The sequence below is a fragment of the Balaenoptera physalus genome (genome assembly GCF_965194825.1).
Source record: "Balaenoptera physalus genome assembly, chromosome: 19".
Classification (NCBI taxonomy): Eukaryota; Metazoa; Chordata; class Mammalia; order Artiodactyla; family Balaenopteridae; genus Balaenoptera; species Balaenoptera physalus.
The window spans coordinates 11,036,211-11,064,050 of NC_138900.1; the positions used below are offsets into that span (position 1 = coordinate 11,036,211).

General features: G+C 42.6%; 2 protein-coding genes across 18 annotated transcripts in view; both read right to left on the bottom strand.

The window, feature by feature from the left end:
- Positions 1 to 1,164: 1,164 nt before the first annotated feature.
- Positions 1,165 to 25,715, bottom strand: LOC309648086 (uncharacterized protein; the record flags this gene model as incomplete). Its single annotated transcript, XM_082436181.1, has 6 exons — positions 1,165 to 5,539; positions 10,250 to 10,376; positions 14,041 to 14,135; positions 18,090 to 18,178; positions 24,214 to 24,218; positions 25,581 to 25,715. 6 exons carry the CDS (start codon positions 25,713 to 25,715, stop codon positions 3,672 to 3,674), a joined length of 2,319 nt encoding a protein of 772 aa, XP_082292307.1. The 3' UTR covers positions 1,165 to 3,671.
- The window catches only part of ZNF45 (zinc finger protein 45), a 30,975-nt gene continuing 28,218 nt past the window's right edge, over positions 25,084 to 27,840 (bottom strand). For all 17 annotated transcript variants that reach the window (XM_082438659.1, XM_082438669.1, XM_082438665.1 and 14 more), the window contains one exon: positions 25,084 to 27,639. In XM_082438659.1, coding sequence (XP_082294785.1) covers positions 25,814 to 27,639 — 1,826 coding nt within the window. In that variant the 3' untranslated portion in view covers positions 25,084 to 25,813. The remainder of the gene's footprint in view (positions 27,640 to 27,840) is intronic.

Below are 27,840 nucleotides of genomic sequence, written 5' to 3' on the forward strand. Positions count from 1 at the left end.
GGGGAAAGACTGGCCTCTATGCAAACGTGGTGACGGATTTAAGAGCAGCAGCTGGGACCTTTGGTCAGTTATGCTGCCTGTGGTCATAACTGTGAAATAGGAGACTCTCAACTTGGATGCTTCCTTGTGGTAAGAGTTGGTTTATTTCTGTCAGTAATAATACTGAAGCAACGTTGCATCCTTCTCAGTACATCATATCCCAGAGATCTAAAATGTTGGTTTGTTCTGTTATTGATAATGTTCATCTCTTGGCTAAGGTAGTGTTCACCAAATTTATACCTACTGTATTTCCTTTTGTGATTACTACTACTTTGTGGAGAGATATTTTGGGTTTTGTAGCATCCTGTTCCTCATAAACTTTCAACCAGTAGTTTTATAATTCATTGATTATTCTTGCCAGAACGTATAATTACTATGATGGTTGTAAATGATGATTTTTACATTACACCATTCCTTCTATATATTTATGGCTTGGCATTCTATTATGAGAGCCCTTCCTTCCCTTCCTCTTTATTCATATTCTGTATGATAATTATTTATTTTATGGTCAAATTGCTCAGATTTACCCAGCGTGAGTCTCTTCAAGCTGGATCTTTTTACATGTCCCACCACTCTTTCCTACTTTCTGGCACAGCAAATTTTCTCCAGGATCATTCTATACTTTCCTTGCTCCAGCCCTGAAATAGAAACGTGGATGTACATGCTTATATACACCACATACACATGTGTGTGTTTGTATATCCTCACACTTCCATATCTACTTCTGTAAATACCTAGCATGTGCACTCCCTCCCTCTCTCTCTATAGATGGATGGACGGATGGATGGATGGACGGATCTATATAAATAACTTATGGTCAGACTTCCATATCCGTGGTTCCTCTGTATCTGCAATTCTGCAACCATGGGTTCAACCAACCACAGATCATGTAGTACTGTAGTAATTACTATTTAAAAAAACCCTGCATATAAGTGGACCTGCCCATTTCAAACCCATATTGTTCAAGGGTCAACTGTAACTTGCTAAATAAAGCCCTTTAACCAACTATACTAAAAATACCACCATTGGTCTGAGTATGGAATGGCATCCAAACCTGCTTTGTCCTTACGGGTTCCACATCCAGAGGGTCCTCTGCTATTACGCTGAGTTCTCTCCTCATGCGCATCTTTTCAACAAGAGAAACTTTATTTTTTTAAACCTCCACAATATAGGTATATCCACTTTTGTTTCTAGCTCCAGGATTTTCCCTCTCCCTATAACGGATCTGTAGTTAAAGCACAGCATAAATAATAAAGCTTCGATTGTTGAAACTCATCAATTTTTCTGTGTATGCAAAATAATCTGAGAATTGTTTTGTTTTTGAAATTGGCTTCCAGAGTTCATACCGTAATTTTGATCTTATATGCCTTATGACAATATAGAACAATCATATTATGAGGTCTTAACTGCAAGGGATAATTATTTAGTACTTTTTCAAATTCTATTGTAATAATTTCCTGCTTTGGCAATATTCACTATTCAATGAAAAAAATATAACATGAAGTTATAAAATGGAAAAATACCACAAAATGCTCCTTGCCTAGGAAAACCACTCTGCAAGAGTACCCCTTTACACATGATCTTATGCATGTACACATACATGTGTGCACACGCACACATACACAAACACTAACAAAGATTTATGGTTGATTATACTATGAAGGCTACAATCAGTGACCTCTCAAAGCCCATATTGTGTATCTCCTGCCATTATGATATGTCATAATTTTTTTTAAATAAATTTATTTAATTAATTTATTTATTTTTGGCTGCGTTGGGTCTTCGTTGCTGCGTGCGGGCTTTCTCTAGTTGCAGTGAGTGTGGGCTACTCTTCGTTGCGGTGCGCGGGATTCTCATTGCAGTGGCTTCTCTTGTTGCAGAGCACAGGCTCTAAGCACATAGGCTTCAGTAGTTGTGGCACACAGCCTCAGTAGTTGTGGCGCACAGGCTTAGTTGCTCCACGGCATGTGGGATCTTCCTGGATCAGGGCTCAAACCCGTGTCCCCTGCATTGGCAGGCGAATTCTTAGCCACTGCACCACCAGGGAAGTCCCTGTCATCATTTTAATGGCTTCAGATTAATATAGGAATATATCAAAACTCAAATTCTTACAGCTGTACACTAATTTCCATTAAAAAATTCAGTGACATCATTGATGTGGTGCTCATCTTTCTGGTATTTTAATCTCATAATCAATAACTTCCAATTATATGATTTCTAGATCAAAGAGATGTACAATCTAATATATTCTGATATATACTCCTTTCCAGAAACCGTGCTTTACTGCTACCAATAGGGAAAAGCACATAAATGTCAGTCTTGTCTCAATAATACATTAGATAACTTTATCAAATTCCTACAAGTTTTCTGGATATTTGCCTCATGGATGTGGGGGAAGAATATGGCATAGCCCCTACCTGAGAAGTTTTGATAGAAGAAATGCTACAATAATTAGAAGGCAAACACTTCAAAGTCTGGATGAAAATGCAGAGAATTAGAAATCAGTAAGTTCAAGGTCAACTAAAAATTTTTTTTCTAGGGACAAACGATATTTGTGACACTTTCAAAGTGTTACAGTAAACCCTGCCTTAACATTGACAGACAAAAAAATCAATTGTATACTAGGCAGTTACTGTTGTTGCAAAGTTAATTATGTTTTTTCAGTCTGTACCATCAGAAAAGAAAAAACATCACAAGATAGTTCAATTTCTACTGAACACAGTCCTTGGAAAACTAGACAGGGCCTCAAATAACCACCCAACTTGAGAACAGAGGCTGCGGGAGGCAAGGAGCCAGTTGCAATAGGTTAATAGCATATTAATATTGAAGATTGGTGGGCTTCCCTGGTGGCGCAGTGGTTAAGAATCTGCCTGCCAATGCAGGGGACACGGGTTTGAGCCCTGGTCTGGGAAGATCCCACATGCTGCGGAGCAACTCAGCCGCGTGCCACAACTACTGAAGCCTGCACGCCTAGAGCCCGTGCTCCACAACAAGAGAAGCCACCGCAATGAGAAGCCCACGCACCGCAATGAAGAGTAACCCCCGCTCACCGCAACTAGAGGAAGCCTGTGTGCAGCAATGAAGACCCAACACAACCAAAAATAAATTTTAAAAAAATATATTGCAGATTGGTTTTCTGCAGTGGTTTTCAGTATTTCAACAAATGTTCATGTCCTGAATTAATTTTATTTTGCAGGTTTCCTCCTCTGGATACAACTTTCATATATTATACATTTCCCCCTTTCGGTTTATTTAAAACACAAGTACTGAGCACACCTAAAAGCGCTACTCAATGTTAAGGTTGTGTAGATTCAGCAGCCAAGTCCCTGCCCTCATGGAGCACACATTCTCATGGACATCAATTTTGACTAGCTCATCCTTACACTTTTATTAAAGGCCAGACCAAACTCTTTTCCTTTCTAAGTGCTATCTCCTAAGTGACATCTGATAAATGTCAAAGTTCTGAATGCAGCCCTTACTGCAACACTCAGAAGGGGTCCCTGCTGTGTGGTCTGGTGAACACTAGGATCTGTTTAGCTACTGCTTCAACACCAACTAACCTAAAATACTTTCTCTCCTATGAGACCTGATGCTTGCAAGAATTCACGTTGCACATGAGTTTTCTGAAAACATCATTTTGTAGAACTTCTTTCCTCTGACAGTTCCTTGATGCTCTTACCACTCTCGCTGCTTTCATAAAATGTATCTCCAGTATGCATTTTGTGATGACTTACAAGATTGGAGCGCCAGCTGAAGCTTTTACCACACATCTCACACTGGTAAGGTTTCTCCCCTGTGTGAACTCGCCTGTGATACTGAAGCTGTGAAGACCGACTAAAGACTTTACCACACACATCACATCTGTACGGCTTCTCTCCAGTGTGGACACTCTGATGAAGCTGAAGACTTGAGGCCTGACTGAAGTGCTTCCCACACTCCCCACACTTATATGGTTTCTCTCCTGTGTGGACCCTCTGATGCATGTCGAGGTTCAGGCTCCACTTGAAGCCCTTCCCACACTCCTCACACTTGTATGGCTTTTCTCCAGTGTGGACTTTTTGATGGGCTTGAAGGTGTGAACTCCGACTGAAGCTCTTCCCACACTCTTCACATTTGAATGGTTTTTCTCCGCTGTGGACTCTCTGATGGGTCAGAAGATGAGACGCCTGACTAAAAACCTTCCCACACTCCTCACAATTATACGGTTTCTCTCCGGTGTGGATTCTACAGTGAATTTTAAGATCTGCTCTACGACTGAATCCCTTCCCACACTCTTCACATTTGTATGGTTTCTCACCGGTATGGATCAGCTGGTGGATCTGAAGTCGTGAACTCTGGTTGAAGCCCTGCCCACACTCTTCACACTTGTAAGGTTTCTCTATGCTGTGGGCCTTCTGATGGATTTTAAGATATGAACTCTGACGGAAGCCTTTCCCACATACCTCACATTTATAGGGTTTCTCTCCCGTGTGGATGACCAGATGAACTTGATAATGGATTTTCATCCTGAAGTTCTTCCCACACTCACTGCATCTGTATGGTTTCTCTCCTGTGTGGACTCCCTGATGGGCTTGAAAACTTGAACTGTAAATGAAGCCCTTACCACACACTTTACAGACATATGGTTTCTCTCCCGTGTGGATTCTCCGATGGGCCTGAAATTGTGAAGGCTGAATGAAGCACTTACCGCACTCCTCACATTTATAAGGTTTCTCTCCTGTGTGGACCCTCTGATGGATATGAAGATTTGAGCTACAAGTGAAACACTTCCCACACTCCTCACATTTGTATGGCTTCTCTCCAGTGTGGACCATACAATGACTGTTAAGGGCTGATCTACGGCGGAAGTTCTTACCGCATATATCACATTTGAACGGTTTCTCCCCAGTGTGGATTCTCTGATGTTCCTGAAGATGTGAAGCATGAATGAAGGCCCTTCCACATTGGTCACAATTATAAGGTTTCTCTCCCATGTGTAATTTACAATGAACAGTAAGTGTTGACCTACGACTGAAGCCTTTCCCACACTGCTCACATCTGAATGGCTTCTCTACGGTGTGGACTTTCTGATGAGCTTGCAGCTGTGAGCTCTGACTGAACTCCTTGCCACACTCATCACACTTATAGCGTTTCTCTCCCGAGTGAACTCTCTGATGAATGCGAAGTGCTGAGCTGTAACAGAAGCTTTTTCCACACTCACCACATGTATGAGACTTCTCTCCTGGGTGTATTTGTTGATGAAGATCAAAGTTGAAGACATCACTGAAAGATTTTGTACATTCATTACACTGATAAGGTTTCTGGCCTGTGTGAGTTTCAGAGAATCCTGCCCCAACCTGGCCGGATGAGTCACCTTGTTGGTGGAATTCAGAACTTTTTATCATGGAGTCTTGACACCTGGTTAAGTCACTTGCAATATGTTGCCAGATCTGCCAGGAGGAAAGCTCTTCATGTGGTCCTGCTTCTGAAACAGTCTCCATCTCACTTTGGATCTTTCCTTCTGCAAAGACAAAATTCAGAGATGTGGACAACTGAAGGCTCTGCTCAGTGCTGTCAAAATTTCACATTTAGGAGAGAGTATGAGACTTGAATGAATCCAGAGAATGTTCAGTTCGTCTCTTCCATTGTGTGTCGTGTGCTCTGGTTTGCGTGCCAAAGGAAACCAAGAGGTGGCCCAGCTGTCTCCTATCCACTAAGCATAACAAAACCCATTGGTGCAAATTTCCTATGTGAGGTGCAAGTTAGACATCAAAAACTTAACTTAAAAAATTGATAATTAGATTCAAATTGTTCACCTATGGCCATTTCTATTGAATTTCAAAGGCGGCATAGAATCTTGGATAGTAAATTATATGGTTAATAAATGATGTAGACAAAAAAGTTATACAGATAATAAAATCTGAATCAACTAGAACTTTAAGGAAAAGCAATAACTTTTCTGTAAACAATATTTGGAAGCAACCAAGATGTCCTCCGATAGGTGAATGGGTAAATAAATTGTGGTACCTCCATACTGTGGAATATTATTCAGTGCTAAAATGAAATGTGCTATCAAGCCAGGAAAATATGTGGAGGAAATGTAAATGCATATTATTAAATAAGAAGAAAGAAAGAAGCCAATCTGAAAAGCCTACATACTGTATGATTCCAACTATTTGATGTTCTGGAAAAGGCAAAAGTATGGAGACAGTAAAAAGGTCAGTGGCTGCCAAGGGTTAGGGGGAAGGAGGGATGAATAAGCAAAGCAGAGAAGATTTTTAGGGCAGTGGAAATACTCTGTATGATACTAATAATGATGGATACATGGCGTTAAACATTTGTCCAAATCCATAAAATGTACAACACCAAGAATGAACCCTAATGTAAAGCATAGGCTCTGGATGATAACGATGTGTCAATGTAGGCTCATCAGTTGTATCTGGTAGGACATGTCAATGATGTTAAAGGCTGTGAGTGTGAGGAGGGCAAGGGATATATGAGATATCTCTGTACCTTCCTCTCAATTTTGCTGTGAGCCTAAAACTGCTCTAAAAACAAAACAAAACAGGATTTTTTTTTTTGCTGTGAGATCTCAGTTCTCCAACCAGGGATCGAACCCAAGCCCTCAGCAGTGAAAGCACAGAGTCCTAACCCCTGGAGTGCCAGGGAATCTCCATACAAAAAAAAAAAAAAAAAGAAGAAGGAGGAGGAGGAGGAGGGAGAAGAGGAAGAGGAGGAAGAGGAAGAGGAAGAAGAAGAAGATGAAGAAGAAAATACTTGTGAAGAAATTTTGACAAGTTTCAAAGGAGAAATTCACTCCCCTCCCTTTAAGCTGCCTCCTCTTTGATCCAGTAGACATATGATAAACAGCCTCTCTATAACTCTGCCTTAGGTCGTTTTATTGGAAAGTTACTTTAGCGTTGAGGTGACTGGAATGGTTAGAATGGTTTGCAGGTTTGGGAGCAAATATCTAATCACACACCGACTAAAACACAGTGAAAGCAGAGGATGGAACTTCAGCTCCTACTGGCAGGTTTTCTCCATTAGGACAAAAGGGAAACCAAGTTGAACAGATAACATACACTGTCCTAAACCTGATATTAATTCAGACCTCTAGGAAAAAAAGTAAAAAAGTGGAAGGTAATCTTTTACACAGAGACAGAGACTGAGAAAGGGAGAAGGTGAGGTCACGGTATAAACTCTGAAAGCCAGTCCTAAAACGGGAGTTAAATTCTGCCAGGAAGTCTTCTCAGACAGACACCTGGGTGACTCCTCACGTCTTTTAGGTCTCTGCTCAATGTCAACCCACCACCAAGGCCTCTTTACCACCTAATGTAAAATAACCAATCCTGCCCTCACTCAGTCTACCTCTGGCAATGTCCATCCTCCTTGAATCTGTTTATGTTCTACACAGCACTTTTCCCCACATGACTCACTAAATCATTTGCTGTTTAATATGTCTCTTTCCCACTGCAATGCAGCTTCTAAGCGGGAAGCATTTCACACTTTGTACATGGAACACATTTTTACACTTCCCTACTTTATAATCACTGTCCAGAATCATGCCTGGAGTACAGTGAGTACCCTACAAATGCATGTTGAATGAATAAATGAATCTCGGTTTGACTTTTTTATGAGAGCTTAAGCCAAGTCCTACAGGGAAAACATCTTTTCCAAGTAAGTTATTTGAAATATCAAAGGGACAGAGAACTCAGTTTTGCTGAAAAGCTGTCTCAGAGACCAGGGTACACCAAGCATGTGCTAATAAAGAAAATCAAAGGTGGCAAGAATCCTTAGGGGTGAAAAGAAAGCAAGAGGGCCCATCACTAGTTCCTTCTGAATCTTTTGGACTGTCTCTTTGAAAACAGAACGTGGGGGACTTCCCTGGTGGCGCAGTGGTTAAGGATTCGCCTGCCAGTGCAGGGGACACGGGTTCAAGTCCTGGTCCAGGAAGATCCCACATGCCGCGGAGCAACTAGGCCCGTGAGCCACAACTACTGAGCCTGCGCATCTGGAGCCTGTGCTCTGCAACAGGAGAGGCCGTGATAGTGAGAGGCCCGCGCACCGCGACGAAGAGTGGCCCCCACTTGCTGCAACTAGAGAAAGCCCTCACACAGAAACGAAGACCCAACACAGCCAAAAAAAAAAAAAATATATATATATATATATATATAAATTAATTAATTAATTAAAAAAAAAAAGAAAGTAATTGAAACAGAAAGTAATTGGAAAAATAAAATAAATAAAATTAAAAATAAAATTAAAAAACAAATAAGAAAAAAAATGAAAGTAATCGGATAGACATTCATCAAAAGACAAAAATGCTCTGCAACCTCCTTCCTTCACTCTGGTTTGCACATGACTAATAGTTATCTCCATGACTCTCGGAGACACGGGGGTCTCCCGTCCCATCCATCAACACGCTCACTAAGTCAACAAATATTTGCAGATGACTGCCACATACCAGGCTGCTCTGGGCGCTGAGGACAGAGCACTAAACAGGACAGACAAAACCCTCTCCCGGGTATCACACTTCAGTGCAAAGAGAGAAGTGATAAGCAAGCAAACCAAAGTCTGTGAGACCCAATAAAAGGCAGAACGAGGAGAGTACAGGGACGATGGGATTTTAGAGAGGCCTTTCGCGTGCTGTTAGAACGGAGCGGAGACCTGAAGGCAGTAAGGGAGGGAGCAGGAGGGTCTGAGGTAAAAGGAAGAGAGAGAGCAAGTTGAGGGCTCAGAGGCAGAAGTACCGGCAGTGGGCAGAGTAACTGTCCCCCAAGGAACTCACGTCCTGATTTTTGGAAGCTAGGATATGTTAGGTCATGTGGCAAAGGGGAATTAAGGTTGCAGACGGGATTGAGGCTGCTGACCAGCTGACTTTAAAAGGGAAGATGATCCTCTACTATGGGGTGGGGGTGGGGTCTCAATGCAGTCAAAAGGGCCCTTCAAAGCGGAAGTGGGACACAGAAGGAGAGCGGGAGAGGGGCGTGCAAATACACAGCAAGGGACAGAGAGAAGCGATGTCGCTGGCTGTGAAGATGCAGGAAGGCGGCCACAGGCTAAGAGATTTGGGTGACCACTAGCAGCTGGAAAGGCAGGTTCTCCCCTACAGCCCCCAAGGAGAAACGCAATGGTGCCGACACCTTGATTTCAGCCCCGTGAGAACCACGTTACAGCTCTGACCTCTGGAAGTGTAAGATGATCAGCATGTGTTGTGTTAAGCCATGAAGTTTGTGCTGATTTATTAGGGCAGCCACGGGCGATACAGCATCCCCGGCAGGTCTGAGAACACTGGGGAGGCCGGCAGGAGGGGTGGGAGGGATGCAGCGAGAGAGAAGAGCAGAGGAGAGGAATTGGAGAGGCAGCAGGGGCCCAGGAGCGGACCCTGGAGGACTCCAGAAGCCACTTGAAGAGGTTTTAACTTTAAGAAAAATAAACCATAAAAGGTTTAGAATAGAGGAATGGCAATCTTTCCTAGGCATCACTTTTGGCTGTGACGTGGAGAATAGACTATAGGAGGGGAAGGGTAGGAGCAGGGCAACCAGTACAAAGGCGTGTGAAAGAAGGGGTCTGGCAGTTTGGACCAGATGACAGCAAAGGACTGGAGAAAAGTAAAAACACGTAGAAGAGCATCTCCAAGGACTCTTATCTGCCTGGTTCTTAGCTGATGTCCCTTCTCTTTGGGTTGCTGTCTTCACCACCCAAAGCCTTTTTTCCTTTTCTAAGTGGAATATATCATGTTTGAAGGGGTGACACCCTGTGAACATGCAGAGTCACATACTTAAAAGGAACACACTAAAGGTACAATTTACTGGAAATTTAGATTCCTGAATTAAATGTTGATCAATGAATCAAAACCAGTGTATTTAAAAAAAAACAAAAAACATGACCTATTTGAAGAAATACCAGTATTTCAAGACCCAGACACATATGTGTAATAAGTATTACAGAAACCGATTTATTGCCAATGTTTATTTTCATTAACTCTCCTCCCATCGGTTCTTACATCACTCATGCAATTGGCAAGAGTTTTTGCTGCAATGTATTCCATTCTTCCCGACAAATCCTGGTATTTTTCTACCTTATTTTATTTCGTTAAAAAATTGTTGGTACAAAAGTGAGGTCCCCAAATGCAGGTGACCATCTCAAGACCCCCAAAGCCTTCAACACCTGAGGACACAAAACCAAACTGGGGAGCTGACATTAGGTTAGAGAGGGTGCCTGTCCTCACCTATTGAGAGCAGGTTCCGGAAGTTCTCCAGCATCACTTCCTGGTACAGCTTCCTCTGGGTGGAGTCCAGCAGCCCCAGCTCCTCCTCCGTGAAGGTCACAGCCACATCCTTGAAGGTCACCACCTCCTACGACACCAAACACATGTAGCCTCAATCTTACAATCAATGGCCACTTGAAAAGGGACAGCTGGGGCTTCCCTGGTAGCACAGTGGTTAAGACTCCACGCTCCCAATGCAGGGGACCCAGGTTCGATCCCTGGTCCAGGAACTAGATCCCACATGCATGCCATAACTAAGAGTTCGCATGCCACAACTAAGGAGCCAGTGAGCCACAACTAAGGAGCCCGCCGGTCACAACTAAGACCCAATGCAACCAAATAAAGAAATAAATATTTAAAAAAGAAAGAAAGAAAAGGGACAGTGCTGAGATGGTGGAGAGGATGGGAGGGAAGTGAGCCCAGATTCTGAGGGACTTCAGTCAAATCTGTAGACTTCCCAGACCTTCTCCTTTCATCCTGCCAATGTCACACACTGATTTTCCTCAGCCTCACCGAAAGTGTGGCAGTGACAACCGTCCTCGTATTTATTTTGCGCCCTCGTTGGGTCTACTTACAAGTAAGCCTCCCAAAACCCTAAATATATATCCTGGACTACATGCATTTTACTTTTTGTTGAATATTGCCAATTGTCCCCAGAAGAATTTGGCAATTTAGTCCAAACGTATTTGACAGCAATGGCCTTCTTCCTCTCACACACACGAACCCTGTTGTGATAGAAAAGTTACTACTTTTCTTTATTGTCTGCCAAGCTAACAAGCTTTTAGTAACCTGTGTGGGACATCTATGTAGTTCACCCTATGTAACCTCAAGGTACACTTTTTTTTTTTTTTGAGAAAAAGCTTTATGGCGAGGTCAAACAACAAGGAGACAGGAGGCAAGGCTCTCAAGTTTGTTTCCTCGATCCAGGGTCTGGGGCAAAATTTACGGGGTCAGGGGAATTTCAAACTTGGAAGCTGACTGGTGAGACTTGAATTAGAGTGCATATAAACTACTCATGCTGCTGGAAGCCAGATTTTCCTATTGAAGGACTTCTTGCTTGGTAAAGGGCTCTGGTAGCAACACTTCTATTCTCTGAGTTCCACAGACTGAAGAGTGTTGGTTCCAGGATCTTCCTAGAGACATGGGGTCCCATCTTGCACACACTACGTCTCTTAATTGCAGCATTCAGTGTCACGCTCTGGATCCAGCAGACTTTGACATGATTCCCAAAGGTCTGCGTGGCCCTTACCCTTACTAGCTGCGTGACTTTGGACAAGCTTGCCTATGTGCCTGAGTTTCCTCTCTGTATAATGGTCCTTATATGACAGAGTTCTTTCAAGGATTAAACAAGGGAATATCCATGGCATTTGGAAGAGTAAGTGCCTGATAAACATTTGCTATTACTCTTATTATTCCTTCCTATTATCAACACCTATTTCATCCCATTTCGTGGCTGCGTATTATTTCAGAGAACTGATGATCTACGTCTACCTGTTCTAAATAAAGCGTATTTAATTTTATATATTTTTCTCTTTATAGTCCATCCTGCAAAGAACATCATTTTTGTAGATCTTATCTCCCTCATTATTTAAAAATAATTGCAGGACTTCCCTGGTGGTGCAGTGGTTAAGAATCTACCTGCCAATGCAGGGGACATGGGTTCGATCCCTGGTCTGGGAAGATCCCACATGCTGCGAAGCAACTAAGCCCGTGCGCCACAACTACTGAGCCTGCGCTCTAGAGCCCGTGAGCCACAACTACTGAGCCCGTGTGCCACAACTACTGAAGCCCGTGCACCTAGAGCCCGTGCTCCACAGCAAGAGAAGCCACTGCAATGAGAAGCCTGCGCACTGCAACAAAGAGTAGCCCCCACTCACCACAACTAGAGAAAGCTCGCACGCAGCAACGAAGACCCAACGTGGTCCAAAATAAATAAATAAATAAATAAATAAATAAATAAATAAATAAATAAATAAAATAATTGCAAATGAAAATTAAAATGTCAAAATAGGCATATTTAAAATTATATTTTTAATTATATGTTAAAAATATAAATTATAAAATTATATAATGGCAGATTTTCTTCCCAATTTTTTTCCTACTTCCCTAATCTTTGAAGAGAGTACAAGTACCCTGAATCTCCATATATTGGCCAAGAGCAGGTTATAAATTTTCCCACAGTTTTTGTAATCTGATTTGGAAGAACAATTTGCTTTAGTATTCCCACTTATCTGATTATAAATTAATACTAATACCTTTCCAGATGTTTATTAACCATCTGTATCTGTCCTCTTTAACATACCTGTTCATGTCCTCATTCATATTCCGCTGGATTTTTTCCTTTGTCCTATGTATAAGATTCTTTATTCTGGATTTTGTCTTTTTTTGGAATCCGTTTGGTAAATACTTTTGCCCCAGGTTGCTATTTTTTCTGGTAATACCATGTAAGGTATCTTTCTGCCACAGAGGAATTTAAATATTTTATACAACAACTGTGCTAACTGCTGTCTTTGTGTGCCTGGAGCGCTGAGCATCTCAGAGTACCTGCGGCGGTACTCAGGTAGAGGAGAGATTCAGGAAGAGAAGAGATGCAACCCAAGAAAGGGGTCGGGGAGGAGCAGCGCCACCTACTGACTGTGGAAATCATCACTCAAAAGGCCCTCCAGACAACAACACTACAAGACACAGGTCTCAAATGAACTTTCTTTCTTCTTGTTTATCTTTCACTTAAGCAGACTGCTTAGCATTCCCGACCCTTGGTTTCCTGTGTCAACGTGAGTAGGTGTCTCATATTTCAAGTGTTTAAGAAGAAAATGAGACAAAATCTCCTCATGCAGCTGCTCTAAAGAGTAAATGCAGAAACAGAACACAAGTTACTGGCAAATCTAGTATCACTGGACATTTTAAGCTAAGGTTACATACTACTTTAGTCAAACTGGTTAATACATAAAAGAACAAAAAAGGACCAATAAATAAAATATACGCAAGCCATGACTCAGGCCTGGGGAAGACAGAATTCAGCTCTTCCTGTGTGAAAACCTCCAAATATGTTTGTGCAAAGCAAGTTAGGGCTGTGCCATGCTTGTATTTGGATATTCTACCTAGAAAACAGCCAACATGACACATATCAAATGTACTCTTTCTATACTGAGCTCACAGTACAGTAAGGAGAAAAAACTGACAGACTGTTTTCAGAACTGATTTGGCGGGCGAAGGTTTAATGTAGGAAAGCTGTCACTGCAGGGTTGCTTAGAACAGTCAAATTCCTAAACCATCTAAATGTCTACAGGTGGGAAGCAGTTATAAATAAAAGGGTACAAAAAAATAAAATAAAAACATACATCAATTCAATGACAAATATGTTGTATCCATTAAAAAAATGAACGTTATCTAATATTAAAGGAAAGAAGTTACAATTTAAAATTAAATGTACACCATAAATACAAAAGAGTTATGAATGCACATGAGAAAAAGAGTAAGAGAAAATAAAAACAGCTAGTTTGTCAGGAGGGAAGTAGTGAAGTGAGAGAGTTGTTCATTTGTAGTCATTTTTCCACTCTATAAAATAAATAATAATAACATAAAATAAACAATAAAAACAAATGCAATGAAAACTCAAAAAGGACTAAGAGCTGGGAGGAGAACAGGCCCTCCCATGTCTCTTGTTCTGCTTGAGTCATCCCAAGACAAACGTGCAACAGTCTGAGTAATGAGATGGAACTTTAAAAGTGAGAAAGACGGGCCCTACTCACCTTGAACATGGTCATGTTTCCTCCTGTGTCTGGGGATGGGCACAGTCCTGAGTTACACAGATCCTGGGAGGTCAGAACTGCACCTGGCAGAGTGTCTGGGAAGGCAGAAAAAAGAAATGAAAGAGTGACCTGGGTCACCGCTCACCCATGCAGATGCTTCTTGTGAATGAGCATGTGAATGTTCACAGTACCATTAGTCATAATAACCTAAATCTGGAAACAACCAAAATGTTGGCCTATGCATGAAAGAACAGACAAATTGTGGCATATCCATACAATGGAATGTTATACACCAATGAAAAGGAATGAAGTCCTGATTATGCTACAATGTGGATGAACCCTTGTAAATGTGTGGGAAAGCAAAAGAAGACTGACACAAAAGTCTACATATTGTATGATTCCATTTATATGAAATGTCCAGAATAGGCAAATCTATGGAGACAGAAAGTAGGTTAGTGGTAGCCTGGGTATCTGGGGAGAGAATGGGGGTTAACTAAGGAATCCAACTGGGGAAATGAAAATGTTCCAAATTATCATGGCAATGGTTGCACCACTCAGCAAAGTTACTAAAAATCATTGATTGGTACATCTCAAGTGGGTGAATTCTATGATATGTACAATATACCTCAAGCTGGTAAAAATAAATGTTTATTAATCTACATGTCATTTAGAATACTAATTTATGAATCCTGAGTCCATACTAATATTTATATTTAAATGAATAAATACATAAGTGGGAGAGAAGAAGTTTCTCTTTATAGTAGAATGTCCACTAATAAATGTATCTCCCCATAAGAAAACTTTATTAATTCTGAAAAACAAGAGTTAACTTTACAATGGAGAAATCTGACAGACATTACCTTAGCCTAGTAAACAAAGCTGAGTTTACCAATATAGGGACAAACTGATATCCTTTGGCTCCAGCTATGTGGCAGTGACGAGGACACTTCACCACTTCTGTGGAATCCCTGCCAACAATGCGTAATCTGAAGCTAAACATGGAATATATCAGATGAACCTCAAATGGTCCTCCAAAATAACCTGCCTCTAAACTCCCTAAAAGCATCAAGAACAAAAAAGACAAAACCTGTGGAATCATTCCATGTCAAAGAAGAACATTATGAAAAGTATGAGAAAAATTCTGTAAAATGTTTGTAAACAAATATACACCTTAAGGCAAGGCATAAAATTGGACTTTTTTTTTAATGATCAAGTGCATGAGCTTTATTATTGTTTTTTAAATTGAGGTATAATTGGCTTATAATATTAATTTCAGGTGTACGACATAATCATTCTAGTTTTGTATATGTTGTAAAATGATTACCACAATAAATCTAGTCACCATACATCACCATACATAATTACAAATTTATGTTTTGTGTGTGAGGAGAAATTTTAGGATCTACTCTTCTAGAAACTTTCAAATGAGCAATACAGTATTATTAACTAGAGTCATAATGATGTACACTATATTTCTATGATTTATTTACCCTATAATTCCAAGTTTGAACCTTTTAACCACTTTCATCCATTTCACCCACCCCCGCCACACCCTGTCTCTGGCAACCACCAATCTGTTCTCTGTATCTGTGAGCTGGGTGTAAAATTGGACTTTGAACTGAGGGGAAAACCAGTTATGAAGACTTCCAATGAAAAACAGAACAAAATACAGGATGTGGACTATATAACAATATGTTACTTAATATGGTATCTGGCGTTATCTACTGTTACCTATTAACTATGATTAGGAATAACTTAATAGGTATCTAATATATAAACACTATTCTCTAGTATAATATCTAGTATAGGGGCTTCCCTGGTGGTGCAGTGGTTTAAGAATCCACCTGCCAATGCAGGGGACACGGGTTTGAGCCCTGGTCCGGGAAGATCCCACATGCCGCAGAGCAGCTTAGCCCATGCGCCACAACTACTGAGCCTGCGTTCTAGAGCCTGCGAGCTACAACTACTGAGCCCACGTGCCGCAACTACTGAAGCCACGTGCCTAGAGCCCGTGCCCTGCAATGAGAAGCCACCGCAGTGAGAAGCCCACGCACCGCAACAAAGAGTAGCCCCCGCTTGACGCAACTAAAAGCCCACGTGCAGCAACAAAGACCCAACGCAGCCAAAAATAAATTAATTCATTTTAAAAATATATATAGTATAATAGTCTCATATTACCAAGTATGTGATGCTAAAATCCTATAGTCAGTCTTTCCTAAATCCCTCTTACCAAGACACCTCCTGATTACTCATGGTATGTGGGCTTCCTTCATGCAGAAAGCTAAGATGAGCTGTCAGTGAATATAGGTACATTCCTGATGGAGGAACAGAGCAGATAGGCAAAATGTAAACAATTGGTGAATTTAGGTAACAAGTATAGGAGAGTCCCTTATACTATTTTGCAACTTTGCTATAGGTTTAAAATTATATAAAAATAAAACTTTCTTAAAAATCAGGAAACAGTCACAGGAATAACAATAATAATGAAAATAGTAAGACTGATCATTAAATTACTTGGAAGTTCATTAGTTTATTCTTTCTCATCAGTGTTTGCCAATTTCCAATAGTTAAAACACATAAGGGAAAAATCACTGAGAAAGGTAGGATAAAAAAAAATCTGTAAAATGTTTATAAACAAATACACAAAAAGAATCACTAAACAGAAATACATTAGAAGCTTAACTGTTGCTATCTTTACCCTGGATTAAGAAGTAATTAAAAAATTTTTTTCTCTCAAATTTCTTTAATTTCTGAATGTTCCACAATGATACAGTTCTATGAGAATAAGAAATATTATTTGTAACAAGTGAAACCAAATAGTTGATGATATTTTTTAAAACGCATAGAAAAGTCCAAGCCCATTTTATTTGATTTTAAGGTCCCTCACAATCAAGTCCTGACTAAACTGCTTGATTCCACCTAGTTCCTAAAGCTCAAGGAGAATTACATCCAAAAGATTATGAACTCAAGCTCTGGACTCAGACTGCCTGAATTCCAACCCCAGCTCAGCCTCTTACTTGGTGGGTGACTATGGGCAAATAACTTTCAGCTCCCTAGGTCTCAAGCTCATTTTTCAGAACAGGAAAAAAGCAATATTTCTTCACGGAGCCATGGTGTGACATAATGTATTTATTTGTGTAAAGCCCTCATTACTTAAGTTAACAGTTAAGGATTCATTATTATCAATACTCATGTCCAATTACACATCCTACACATTCTCTGACTGATGTGAAGATCATTGTAAAACAAAACTGTCAAGTCCCACTCACGTGGAATTTTGCTATCAGTAGCTCAGGAGTCACTCCCTCTACCTCCGTGTGGTCCTTTTTGAGAAATCACGCTGGAGAAAGAAAGAATGCTATGAAGTGCCACGATTGAGTCCCCGTCCCCGATAAAAGTTAAAGCTTCCCCTCCCTCCGAGCAATCTAGAAGCAATCCCGAGCAATCCGGAACCTTCCCCTCCAAAAAAGTCAGAAGGGGTCCGGGATTATCCAGCGTCACGCAGAGATAGAGAGAAGGGCAAGGGTCCTTGAAGCTGGATTTCTGACCCTAACCTGGGGACCTGACCTCTCCTCGAGAAATTAACACCAAGGAGAGATCACCATTCACTACGTGCCAGGAACTAAGACTTCTATTTGTACCACCTTTTTCAATTCCCAAAACAATTCTACTAGGAAGGGCCTAATAGTTTAAAGAAAAGCAACGGGAGGCACGGGGAGAATAACTCCCCACGCGAGTAAGTGGAAGCGCACGTGGAAGGTGGAGGGAGGCGGACTGGGCGAGGTGAGAGCCGCGGAAACTCCCAATCCAGGAGATACGCGAGCGGAGCCAGTCCCCTCTTGGGGTTTCGAGAACGCCCCAAACGCACAGAGGCTCCACCGAGGGGCACGCACACGGCCGCCCTCGCCCCTCCGCACCTGCGTTCTCCGCCGAGGATTCTTTTCCCTTAAATCGATTGCCAGGTGGTTGCGCGACCCAAGCAGAGACCCAGGAACCTCGCAAGGGCCAGCGAGACGCGGAACAGACGCATGGGCCCACAGAAAACACACCTGCAACCCGCCCACTCCGGGAACGGAAGTGCCTACGAGTCCACCGGGCTTCTGGACTACACTTCCCAGAATTCGTCAGATCCGCCTTCCTGAGCGGAAGTGCAAGCGACTTCACAGAGTGCCTGGACTACATTTCCCAGAATGCCGAGGAAAACAATCCAGAGTCTCACTTTCCAGGAAGACTACGGGAAGCTTCTTGACTACGGTTCCCAAAATGCCAGAGAGAAAAGAATCCCGCAAGTCCCGACTTCCGGGGTGGTAAGGCGGGTTCCTACACTGACAGTCAGCCTTACGTTTCCCCGAGTCCTCCAGCGAAAATGTTCCGTAGACACGACTTTCTGAAGTCGAAATGCCTCCAATTATGGCAGGAGTATTGTTGGAAAGGGAACAAGTGAGGAGATGCAATCTTCAAGAAATTAACAGGGTGGGGGACTTCCTTGGCCGTCCAGTGGCTAGGACTGGACGTTCCCACTCCAGGGCCTTGACAAGGGTTTGATCCCTGGTTGGGAATAAGATCCCGCAGGCCGCAGGGCGCAGCCAAAAAATTTTTTAAAATAAAAAAGAAAGAAGTTAAGGGGGGATGACTGTTTAGGGAACACTAGATGATTGAAAGTAGTTTAATTTGAATATAATCTGACAATATGAGGCTAAAACTGAGAGGTCAAAGAATAGGCGAGGTAGAATGATTTGGGAGGGGCCAGGAGGAGCAAAGAAGGTACCAGACCCTGTGGTACCACTGGTTTGGCAGGAAAAACAACTTGAGAGGGCCAAAGTGGAAGCTTGTCCTCATGGAAAAGTGCTCTTCCCTCATTTAAACTTTTCATTGAAGTTATGATCGCTACTTTGGAGGTGAAAACACCAAATTTCAGAGAAGTTAAGAAACTGTCTGCTATCTCAAAGCAAGCATAATGAAGGCTGAAGAGCTTGGCATTGGAGTCATTCTGAGTCCTAAAGCCAAAATGCCAGAGCACTGAGGAGGATTCTATTGGTGAAGGAGGATGTTTTATATTGAGATTTTTCCTTTATATAGTCTGGTTATAATATCTTTATTATAGTTAACAATTTACAAACACATATGTTGGGACTTCCCTGGTGGTGCAGTGGTTAAGAATCCGCCTGCCAATGCAGGGGACACAGGTCCGAGCCCTGGTCCCGGAAGATCCCACATGCTATGGAGCAACTAAGCCCGTGCGCCACAACTACTGAAGCCGGTGCACCTAGAGCCCGTGCTCAGCAACAAGAGAAGCCACCGCAATGAGGAGCCCGGGCACTGAAATGAAGAGTAGCCCCCGCTCGATGCAACTAGAGAAAGCCTGTGCACAGCAACGAAGACCCAACGCAGCCAAAAATAAATAAAATAAATTTAAATAAAAATAAAAACACATACGTTATTGGAAGCTAATTAAAAATAGTATAAAGCAAAATGGGGGAGAAGGGATGCATTAGACTCCTTCCCCTTGAAGATAACCAGATTTTTTTCTCTCCATAAACATGTCAATACATATGCCTATCAACATACATCTTCGTTTTTTAAAATGAAATCTTGTGTTCTGTTATCTATTTTTCTAAACTCAATATAAGCTAGTCATTTTCTAATGTCAGCCACTGAAAATCTAACTCCTTCCAAAAGATGGCTGTATAATGGAGCGTTGAATGTAATGAGAACTAAAAACAAAATACTCCTGACATCTGGAAGCTGGCACGGCACTCACAGGCCAATAGTATTCTCCTTTGGGACGTAAATCACAGACTACCATCCTCAAATGAGGTTTCTCTGAAACCACGGTAAAGTGAGACAAAAGGCCACTTCGTAATTTTTAGACAGAAAAACAAGGTCACTGTGCCACCCACACAATGCCAAACATCCTCCTCTTGGCTAAAAGAGTGATGCTATTTCTTTACCACTTAGAGCTTTATCTTTGTTCTAGTCTGCTCTCCCAAAATATAACATTTATTGAGATACTAAATCTTAAAATCGCTCCTGCTTTCTGGCAGCATCCAATCCGGAGTGAACCCTGCGTCCTTAGGCCCTCTCCCAAAACACTTAAATGAAGCCCAAATCCTGTAATAGATTTTTTTCTGACACCCTCTTACCCTCGTGGCACCTCATGGTTCCCCATGGTGGGCGTAATCTCTCACTGCAACGAATAAACCCGATTTATCAAACCACTGCTGTGTTCCTGGATGAATTAAATACGCATTTTGGCACAATCCCTGATGAGTACTAGATTTGCCATTATATAGGAAGCTGCAATGAACACGGTTTTATGTTCTTCTGGGAAAGATACTCAGGTAGAGGAGAGATGCAGGAAGATGCCACAGGAAGGGAGTTATTTATCCGTATCTTTGAGATGGATAGTCTTTACCTCAATGGTTAAAGCAGATGTGCTGTGTGTGTTTGACACGCCATGAGTCAGGCTGCTTTGGCTCACACAGAGTTCAGGCCAAACCATGTATAAGCTAAAATGACTGCCCCATACCTCGATATGTGAACATTTTCTCCATCAAGACTTTTATTCATACCATCCCGTTTAATTCTCAAATCACTGTATTAGGAAGGTAGTGTTAAAAAGGAAAGAACAGGCCCGGTACTTCCCTGGTGGTCCAGTGGTTAAGACTCCGTGCTTCCACTGCAGGGGGCAAGGGTTTGATGTCTGGTGGGGGGAATTAAGATCCCACATGCCCAGAGGCGGCTAAAAAAAAAAAAAAAAGGCCCAAAATGGAGTCATTTGCTACACCCCGCCCCATGACAGCAAACCAAGACTTAACTGCAGTTTCCACCTTACATAGAAATATAATGTTAATCAACCAGGCTGGTATTTTATGGCCAGCACTAACGAGGTAATCTATTACAAAGCCCATTTCCATCCCCCAGAGAAGAGGCAATCTTCACGATAAAGCCCTTGCCATTCCCTTCCCCACAAAAAGAAATCCTGACCTAAAAATAATCCTTTCTTTTCTTTTATTAATAATTCCTTTGCCCTACTCTTCTGCCTGAAAAAAAAAAAACTTTCCATTTTGTACAACCCTTCTATTTACTAAATGGGATGTTGCCCAATTCACCAACTGTTACATAAAGCCAATTAGATCTTCAAATTTACACAGTTGAATTTTGTTTGATTTTGCCTTTTTTGTTTTGTTTTTGGCCCCGCCATGCGGCTTGTGGGATCTTACCTCGCCCACCAGGGAATGAACCCCGGCCCTCGACAGTGAAAGCGCGGAGTCCTAACCGCTGGACCTTCGGAGTATTCCCTGAATTTTGTTTTTTAAGAGTAGTAATGTCATCCCAATTTTACAAGAAACCATCAGACACAGAAACTTAAGTAATTCATCCAATGTTCTTCTGCGGGAAATGACAGAGCAGGGTATTAGGTGCACGGCCTAGGGGATATGTCCTCAAGGCAAGAGCCCTGGAGACCCTCCAACCAGGCCAGGAACGATCCCATCCACCGCACCAAACGCAGAGGACTCCGCCCAAAGGAGCCACCGCCCACGCCCCAGCCCTCAAACCATTGCTCTCTGAAGCAGCTCTTTCCCCCAATTGATGGCTGGGTTGGACAGGTTCCCAGGGAAATTCCCACGGGTCGCAAAACGCGGAAACAACTCACCAGCGAGAGGGAAGAGATGGAGACTACCTGACCGCCCAGAGCGGCAGGGCCTGAAACCCCGCCCCCAGGCTGCGCTGGGGATACACTTCCCACAATTCCCCTGTCCCAGCGACTCCTGTGCGGAAGCGTCCGAGTCCGAGTCTCTATGGAACTTGTAGACTACACTTCCCAGAAAGCCAGAGGAGAACACAGCCCGAGTTCCCACCCTCTTCCGCCGGAAGTACTTGAGCCACTTCGGAGCTGTTGGACTACAGTTCCCACAAGTCCCTTGGGGACAAAGTTCATATTGCCGAGTTCCTGGGCAGTAAGGTGGTTTCCTACTGGGGGCTAGTGTTACCCTCACCTGAATCCGTGAGCGAAAACTATTGTATGTTGTTTAAACTGCTGTTCGTTTTGTCTCTGTTAGAACAGCAAACCTAGATAATATATCATTGGAAAGTTTAGTTCAAACTCCAGTGGTGAACTTCAGATCCTCTGAAGAATGCACAAGATGAAGGCTCAAGAAGCTGCACATTTGGAGATCTACATTGCAGAACTGTTGATAAAATATTTTAATTTAAAACTGTATTACAAGGAGTTCCCTGGTGGGCTAGTGGTTAGAATTCTGGCCTTTCACTGCTGTGGCTGGGGTTCAATCCCTGGTCGAGGAACAGAGATCCTGCAAGCCATGCGGCGCAGCAAAAACAAAACAAAACAGGAAAACTGTATTACAACCTTCATGGGCCCAAGAGAGGTAGAGTAATTTGACTGATTCTTTATTGTGTCTCCTACATGAGTCTGAGTCACCCAAAATCAGTGAGCTCCATTCTGGCAGCACACTATCAGGCCATGGCCTGCAACATTTGGTTGCAACAATTCATTTACAATAGTCTTTTAAAAATCTATCGACAAAAGTCACCAAAAAAATCATTTCAATTTGAATGGGGGCCACCCCAACAGCAGGCCCACATAAAAAAAACATCCAACAAGCGATGCCACATCTGCCTGGTGACCCCTTTATGGTGGAAGTCCTAGCAACTGTCTTGTGCCCCTTGGAGTCTTTGGACCACACATGATAGCCAACAACTCCCTATGTGTTTCAGATACAAACTACCCTCAGCGGCTGAGGTAGATTTCTCTTAAAAGACAAATCTTAGTGCTGATTGGGCCCTCCTTGAGAAAAAAAGCCATCATAGGCCCTGAGCCCATGACCCTTTAGTGCAACTGCCTATTTTACCATAGGTTATGGAAACAACACCCCATAGGAACAGGCAGTGAAGCCTCCTTATTAAATGGAAATGGTACCTACAGGATACAGCTTGAACCCTCAGGCATATCCAAACTACAGGCGAATGTGGCTTTTCCCACCCTCTGTCCTTTGCCCAAGTCCACAAATCCAGGAGAGGTTGCCCCCTCCTGGCCCCACTGGCCATCCGTGGGGCCTTTTTGGATAAACCAAGTCCCAGCGGAAAGGGAGTCCATTTATTTCAGACAGCAGCACCCCATCATTCATGATGGAGCCCAATGGAGAGTTACCACATTCCATCCCACGACTGGGACATCCCGAATAAAGGATGACAAAATTCACAGAGCTAATTGTAGTCACTTTGGCACTGGAGGACACCATCAAAAAATTATGTCATTTTTTTCATATTTTTACCAACTTCTAGACTGTTTCATTCAGTTGATGGGCTCAAAATAGATTTCACATTCAGGCTTATCCCCTATGACAGGGCCTTCCACACTGGCAATATATTACTTCTCAGACCTCATGTATTACAATGAAAATTTCCCATCTCAGCTCCTACCATGACTCCCAGAGGTGGCTCATTTAAATGTCCTATCTGTCCAATTTGCTCCCATTTCTCAAATAAACTCAAGTATTACCCTCATCTTGGGCCCCAGACACTTATATTTGGGGCCAAAATTCATGGCATCTCCATGTCACTGGCCCTAACCCAAACCCTACCCTCCCAACGTGATTATTGGTGGCACAGCCCATGAAGGTCTATACCAAAGGGTGAATGACCCTTCTCTCACCATCAAATTGATTTTATTGGGCCATTGTGCCAATGTGCTGACACAAATCATTTTGTCATCACAATGACTGATACGTATACAGGTCTACTCTTGGCTTATCCTTTCCAGGGTGCTAACCTCACCACTATAGCCCTCATTAGAACTTGGTTTCCTCTGGGCCCCCAGATATCATGGACTCTGATCAGGATACACACTTTAGTGCTCATTCAGTTCAGGCACAGACCTTACAAGAAAGCAACACTTGCAACTTTCATTTGTCCTATCATCTACAGATAAACAATGATCTACTGAAGGATGCCCTATTAAAATTACAAAATGGATAATGGCTTCCAAATGGCTCTTTTGCACACTGCCTTATTTACCCTGAACTTTCAATCTGTAGGCCTCAAGACACCCTGTCAAAATGCAATTAAGGGACCCATCCCCTCCTCTTTCTAGTCTCTCTAAAATACCCAGACAGAACTCCCTTTCCCAATTAATGACACCTCTCCACTCACCTAATCTAAAATAAAGAGGAGAACCGAAAAGATTCTGGCAAAGTGTGTGCCAGATTGGCACTCAGTTCTAAGGCAGGTAATAGAATGAGACCCACTGAGAACTGAGGACCCATGACCCCCAAAAGGCTATTCTATGGTCTACAAGAAAGCCCTCTGCCAAACCTTCTGTCCTTCCCCAACAGAGTTTTTTAAAAATATTTATTTGGTTGTGTCGGGTCTTAGTTGCAGCTCACAGGCTCCTTAGTGGCAGCTCGCCAGCTTCATAGTTGTGGCATGTGGGCTCCTTAGTTGCTGCTTGAGGGCTCCTTAGTTGTGGCTCGCCAGCTCCTTAGTTGTGGCATGCAAACTCTTAGAGCCCACAAGCCACAACTAGTGAGCCCGCACGCCACAACTACTGAAGCCCGCGTGACTAGAGCCTATGCTCCACAACGAGACACCACTGCAATGAGAAGCCCGCGCACCGCAACAAAGACCCAATACAGCCAAAAATAAATAAATAAAAATAAAGTTATGAAAAAAAGTAGAAAGGCGGGGCTGGTGGAACTGTTAAATGTCTTGATTGTGGTGATGTAATATGATAGTATTAAATTATTCCTTAATAATAAAAGAACATGAGCATATAGGCTCCTCATAGATGCCTTTTATCTCACTGAAGAATTTTTATCATAGATACTGAGTTCTGTCAATTGCCTTCTGTGAACCTAGGATGATCATATATTTGATGAAAAGAATCCAGACATAGAGTACATACCGAACACATAGGAAGCTCAAGAACAGACAGACCTAATTTAATACACAGTATAGAAATCATAATACTTGTTGCCCCTGGAGGTGGGAATGACAAGAATAGTACACAAGGAAACATTCTGGTTTAATAGAAATATGGTATATATTGATCTTGGTGATGATTACACAAATACATTTGTCAAAATTCATGAAACTGTAAACTTACTTATGCTGCATGCGAATCACATCTCCATAAAGAACTGTTAGCATAGAAAAGTGCTGGCCACAACCTGGTGAACTGACTTCTGGACCCACTAATGGGTTACAACCTTCAGCTTGATAAGCACTAGTTCACAGGACCTGCAGGGTTGGGGAAATGAGCCCAAATGTCTTATTTAATCCTCCAAGCCTTGAAGAATTCCTCCTTCTACAATTTTATAGAAATTTTTAGAAAGGAACTGAAAGAAAATTTCAAAAGTGACTGTTCTCCTTTTTACTCATTGAACATTACTGGACACCTGCAGTGTGTTAGGCGCTGAAGAGGCAGAGTGGACTTGGCCGTCAACAAAGTCCCAGCCCTCCGAGAGCTTCTATTCTGGTGGAAGAGACTTGGGCATTTCCGTCTTAGTACTTTTGGTTACCTTCAGCTCAGACTCATCCTTCTTAAGCCTCTCTTCTCTGTCGTATCTGCTAAATGTCAAGGTTCTGAATGAAGTTCTTATGTCTCCACTCTTATGAGCCTTCTCTGCTGTGTGGTCGCCCAACCACACAGACATGTCGAGCTCTGGCAGAAATACTCTTTTATCAAACAGATGTTTTGTCTTCTATGACAGGACTATTTCAGCACCCGTTTGAGGTATTAAACCGTGTAATTTTATAGAGCTTCTTTGCTGTATGTATTCTCTGATGAGGGACAGTCCTTGTCACCCTCATCCCCAGCATGGACTCGCTGATGAATTATAAGACTTGAGCTCCAACTGAAGCCTTTCCCACACTCCTCACATTTGTATGGTTTTTCCCCAGTGTGGACTCTCTGATGGGCTTGAAGGTATGAGCTCCAACTGAAGACCTTACCACATTCCTCACACTTATATGGTTTCTCTCCAGTGTGGACCCTCTGGTGGGCTTGAAGGTATGATCTCTGCCTGAAGCGCTTACCACACACATCGCATCGGTATGGCTTCTCTCCTGTGTGGACTCCACGGTGAGCCAGAAAATTTGAGGCCCGACAGAAGCCCTTCCCACACTCCTCACACTGGTAGGGTTTCTCTCCAGTGTGACACCTCTGATGGGCCTGAAGCTGTGAGCCCACACTGAAGCCTTTCCCACACTCTGCACACTGGTATGGTTTCTCGCCGGTATGGACTCTTTGATGCACTTGAAGGCTTGAGAACTGACTGAAGGCCTTCCCACACTTCTCACATTTATAGGGTTTCTCTCCCGTGTGGATTCGACAATGAACGTTAAGATCTGAACTCCGGCTGAAGCCCTTCCCACATGTACCACATTTGTATGGTTTTTCTCCAGTGTGGCCTCTTTGATGGGCCAGAAGATTTGAGGCCTGACTGAAACCTTTCCCACATTCCTCACACTTATAGGGTTTTTCTCCTGTATGGACTCTAAAATGAATGTTAAAATCTGAGCTACGACTAAAACCCTTTCCACATGCATCGCACTGATATGGTTTCTCACCACTATGGCCTCTCTGATGGTCCAGAAGATTTGAGGCCCGACAGAAGCCTTTGCCACACTCCTCACATTTGTATGGTTTCTCTCCCGTGTGGCTTATCTGATGGGCTTGAAGGTGGGAACCCACACTGAAGCCTTTCCCACACTCTTCACACTTAAAGGGTTTCTCGCCTGTGTGGATTCTACAATGGATGTTCAGGTGTGAGCTGTAACTAAAGCCCTTGCCACATGCCTCACATTTGTAGGGTTTCTCCCCAGTGTGGATTCGCTGATGAGCCTGTAGGCGTGAACGCCAACTGAAGCCCTTCCCACACTCTTCACATTTATAAGGTTTCCTTCCCGTGTGGGCTCTCTGATGGATGTGAAGATAGGAGCGCTGACTGAAGCCCAGTCCACACTCCTCACATTTATAGGGTTTCTCCAACGTGTGGGCTATGGGAGGAGCTTGACAATGTGAGCTTTTCCCAACGTTCCTCCCACACTCCTCAAATCTGTGTGGATCCTCTCCAGTGGGGACTCTCTGATGATGATGAAGATATGACCTCTGACTGAAACCCTTACACAACATATCATGTTTGTTCAATCTTGTTCTACTGTGGACTCTCTGATGGGCTTGAAGACTTGAAAGCCGACGGAAGGCATTTTCACATTTTTCACACTTGTAGGGCTTCTCTCCTATGTGGGCTGTCTGGTTCATTTGAAGGTGAGAGTCCTGTATGAAACCTTTCTCACACTCCACACCTCTGTAGAGTTTTTCTCCAGTATGGTCTCTGTGGTGAACTTGAAGATGTGAAGTCTGATTGAAGTCTTTACCAAACTCATCTTTATTGAGTGTGCCACCTTGTTTTTCCATCTGAGAGCCAGTTCCTTGAATATTTCCCATGGAATCTTGACACCCAGTTAATTCCTTTGTAACCTGTTGCCAGATTTGTGAGCAGAAAAGTTCTTCATGTGGCAGATACCTTAATCCAACTTCTTGAAGAGTCTCCATGCCATTTAGATTCTTGTCTCCTAAATGGATAAAGAGAATTTAGAGATGGGGCATGTGAATGCTTTGCTCAGAGATGTCAAGGTTATAAACTTAGGCCCACACCCTAAGGCTTTACTGAACCTCGAAAAGCTTCCATTTTTCTTTAACATCATGTATCATGTTCTCTGATTTACATGCCTCCAGACACCAAGACATGTGTAGTGTCATTCACTACACATTAG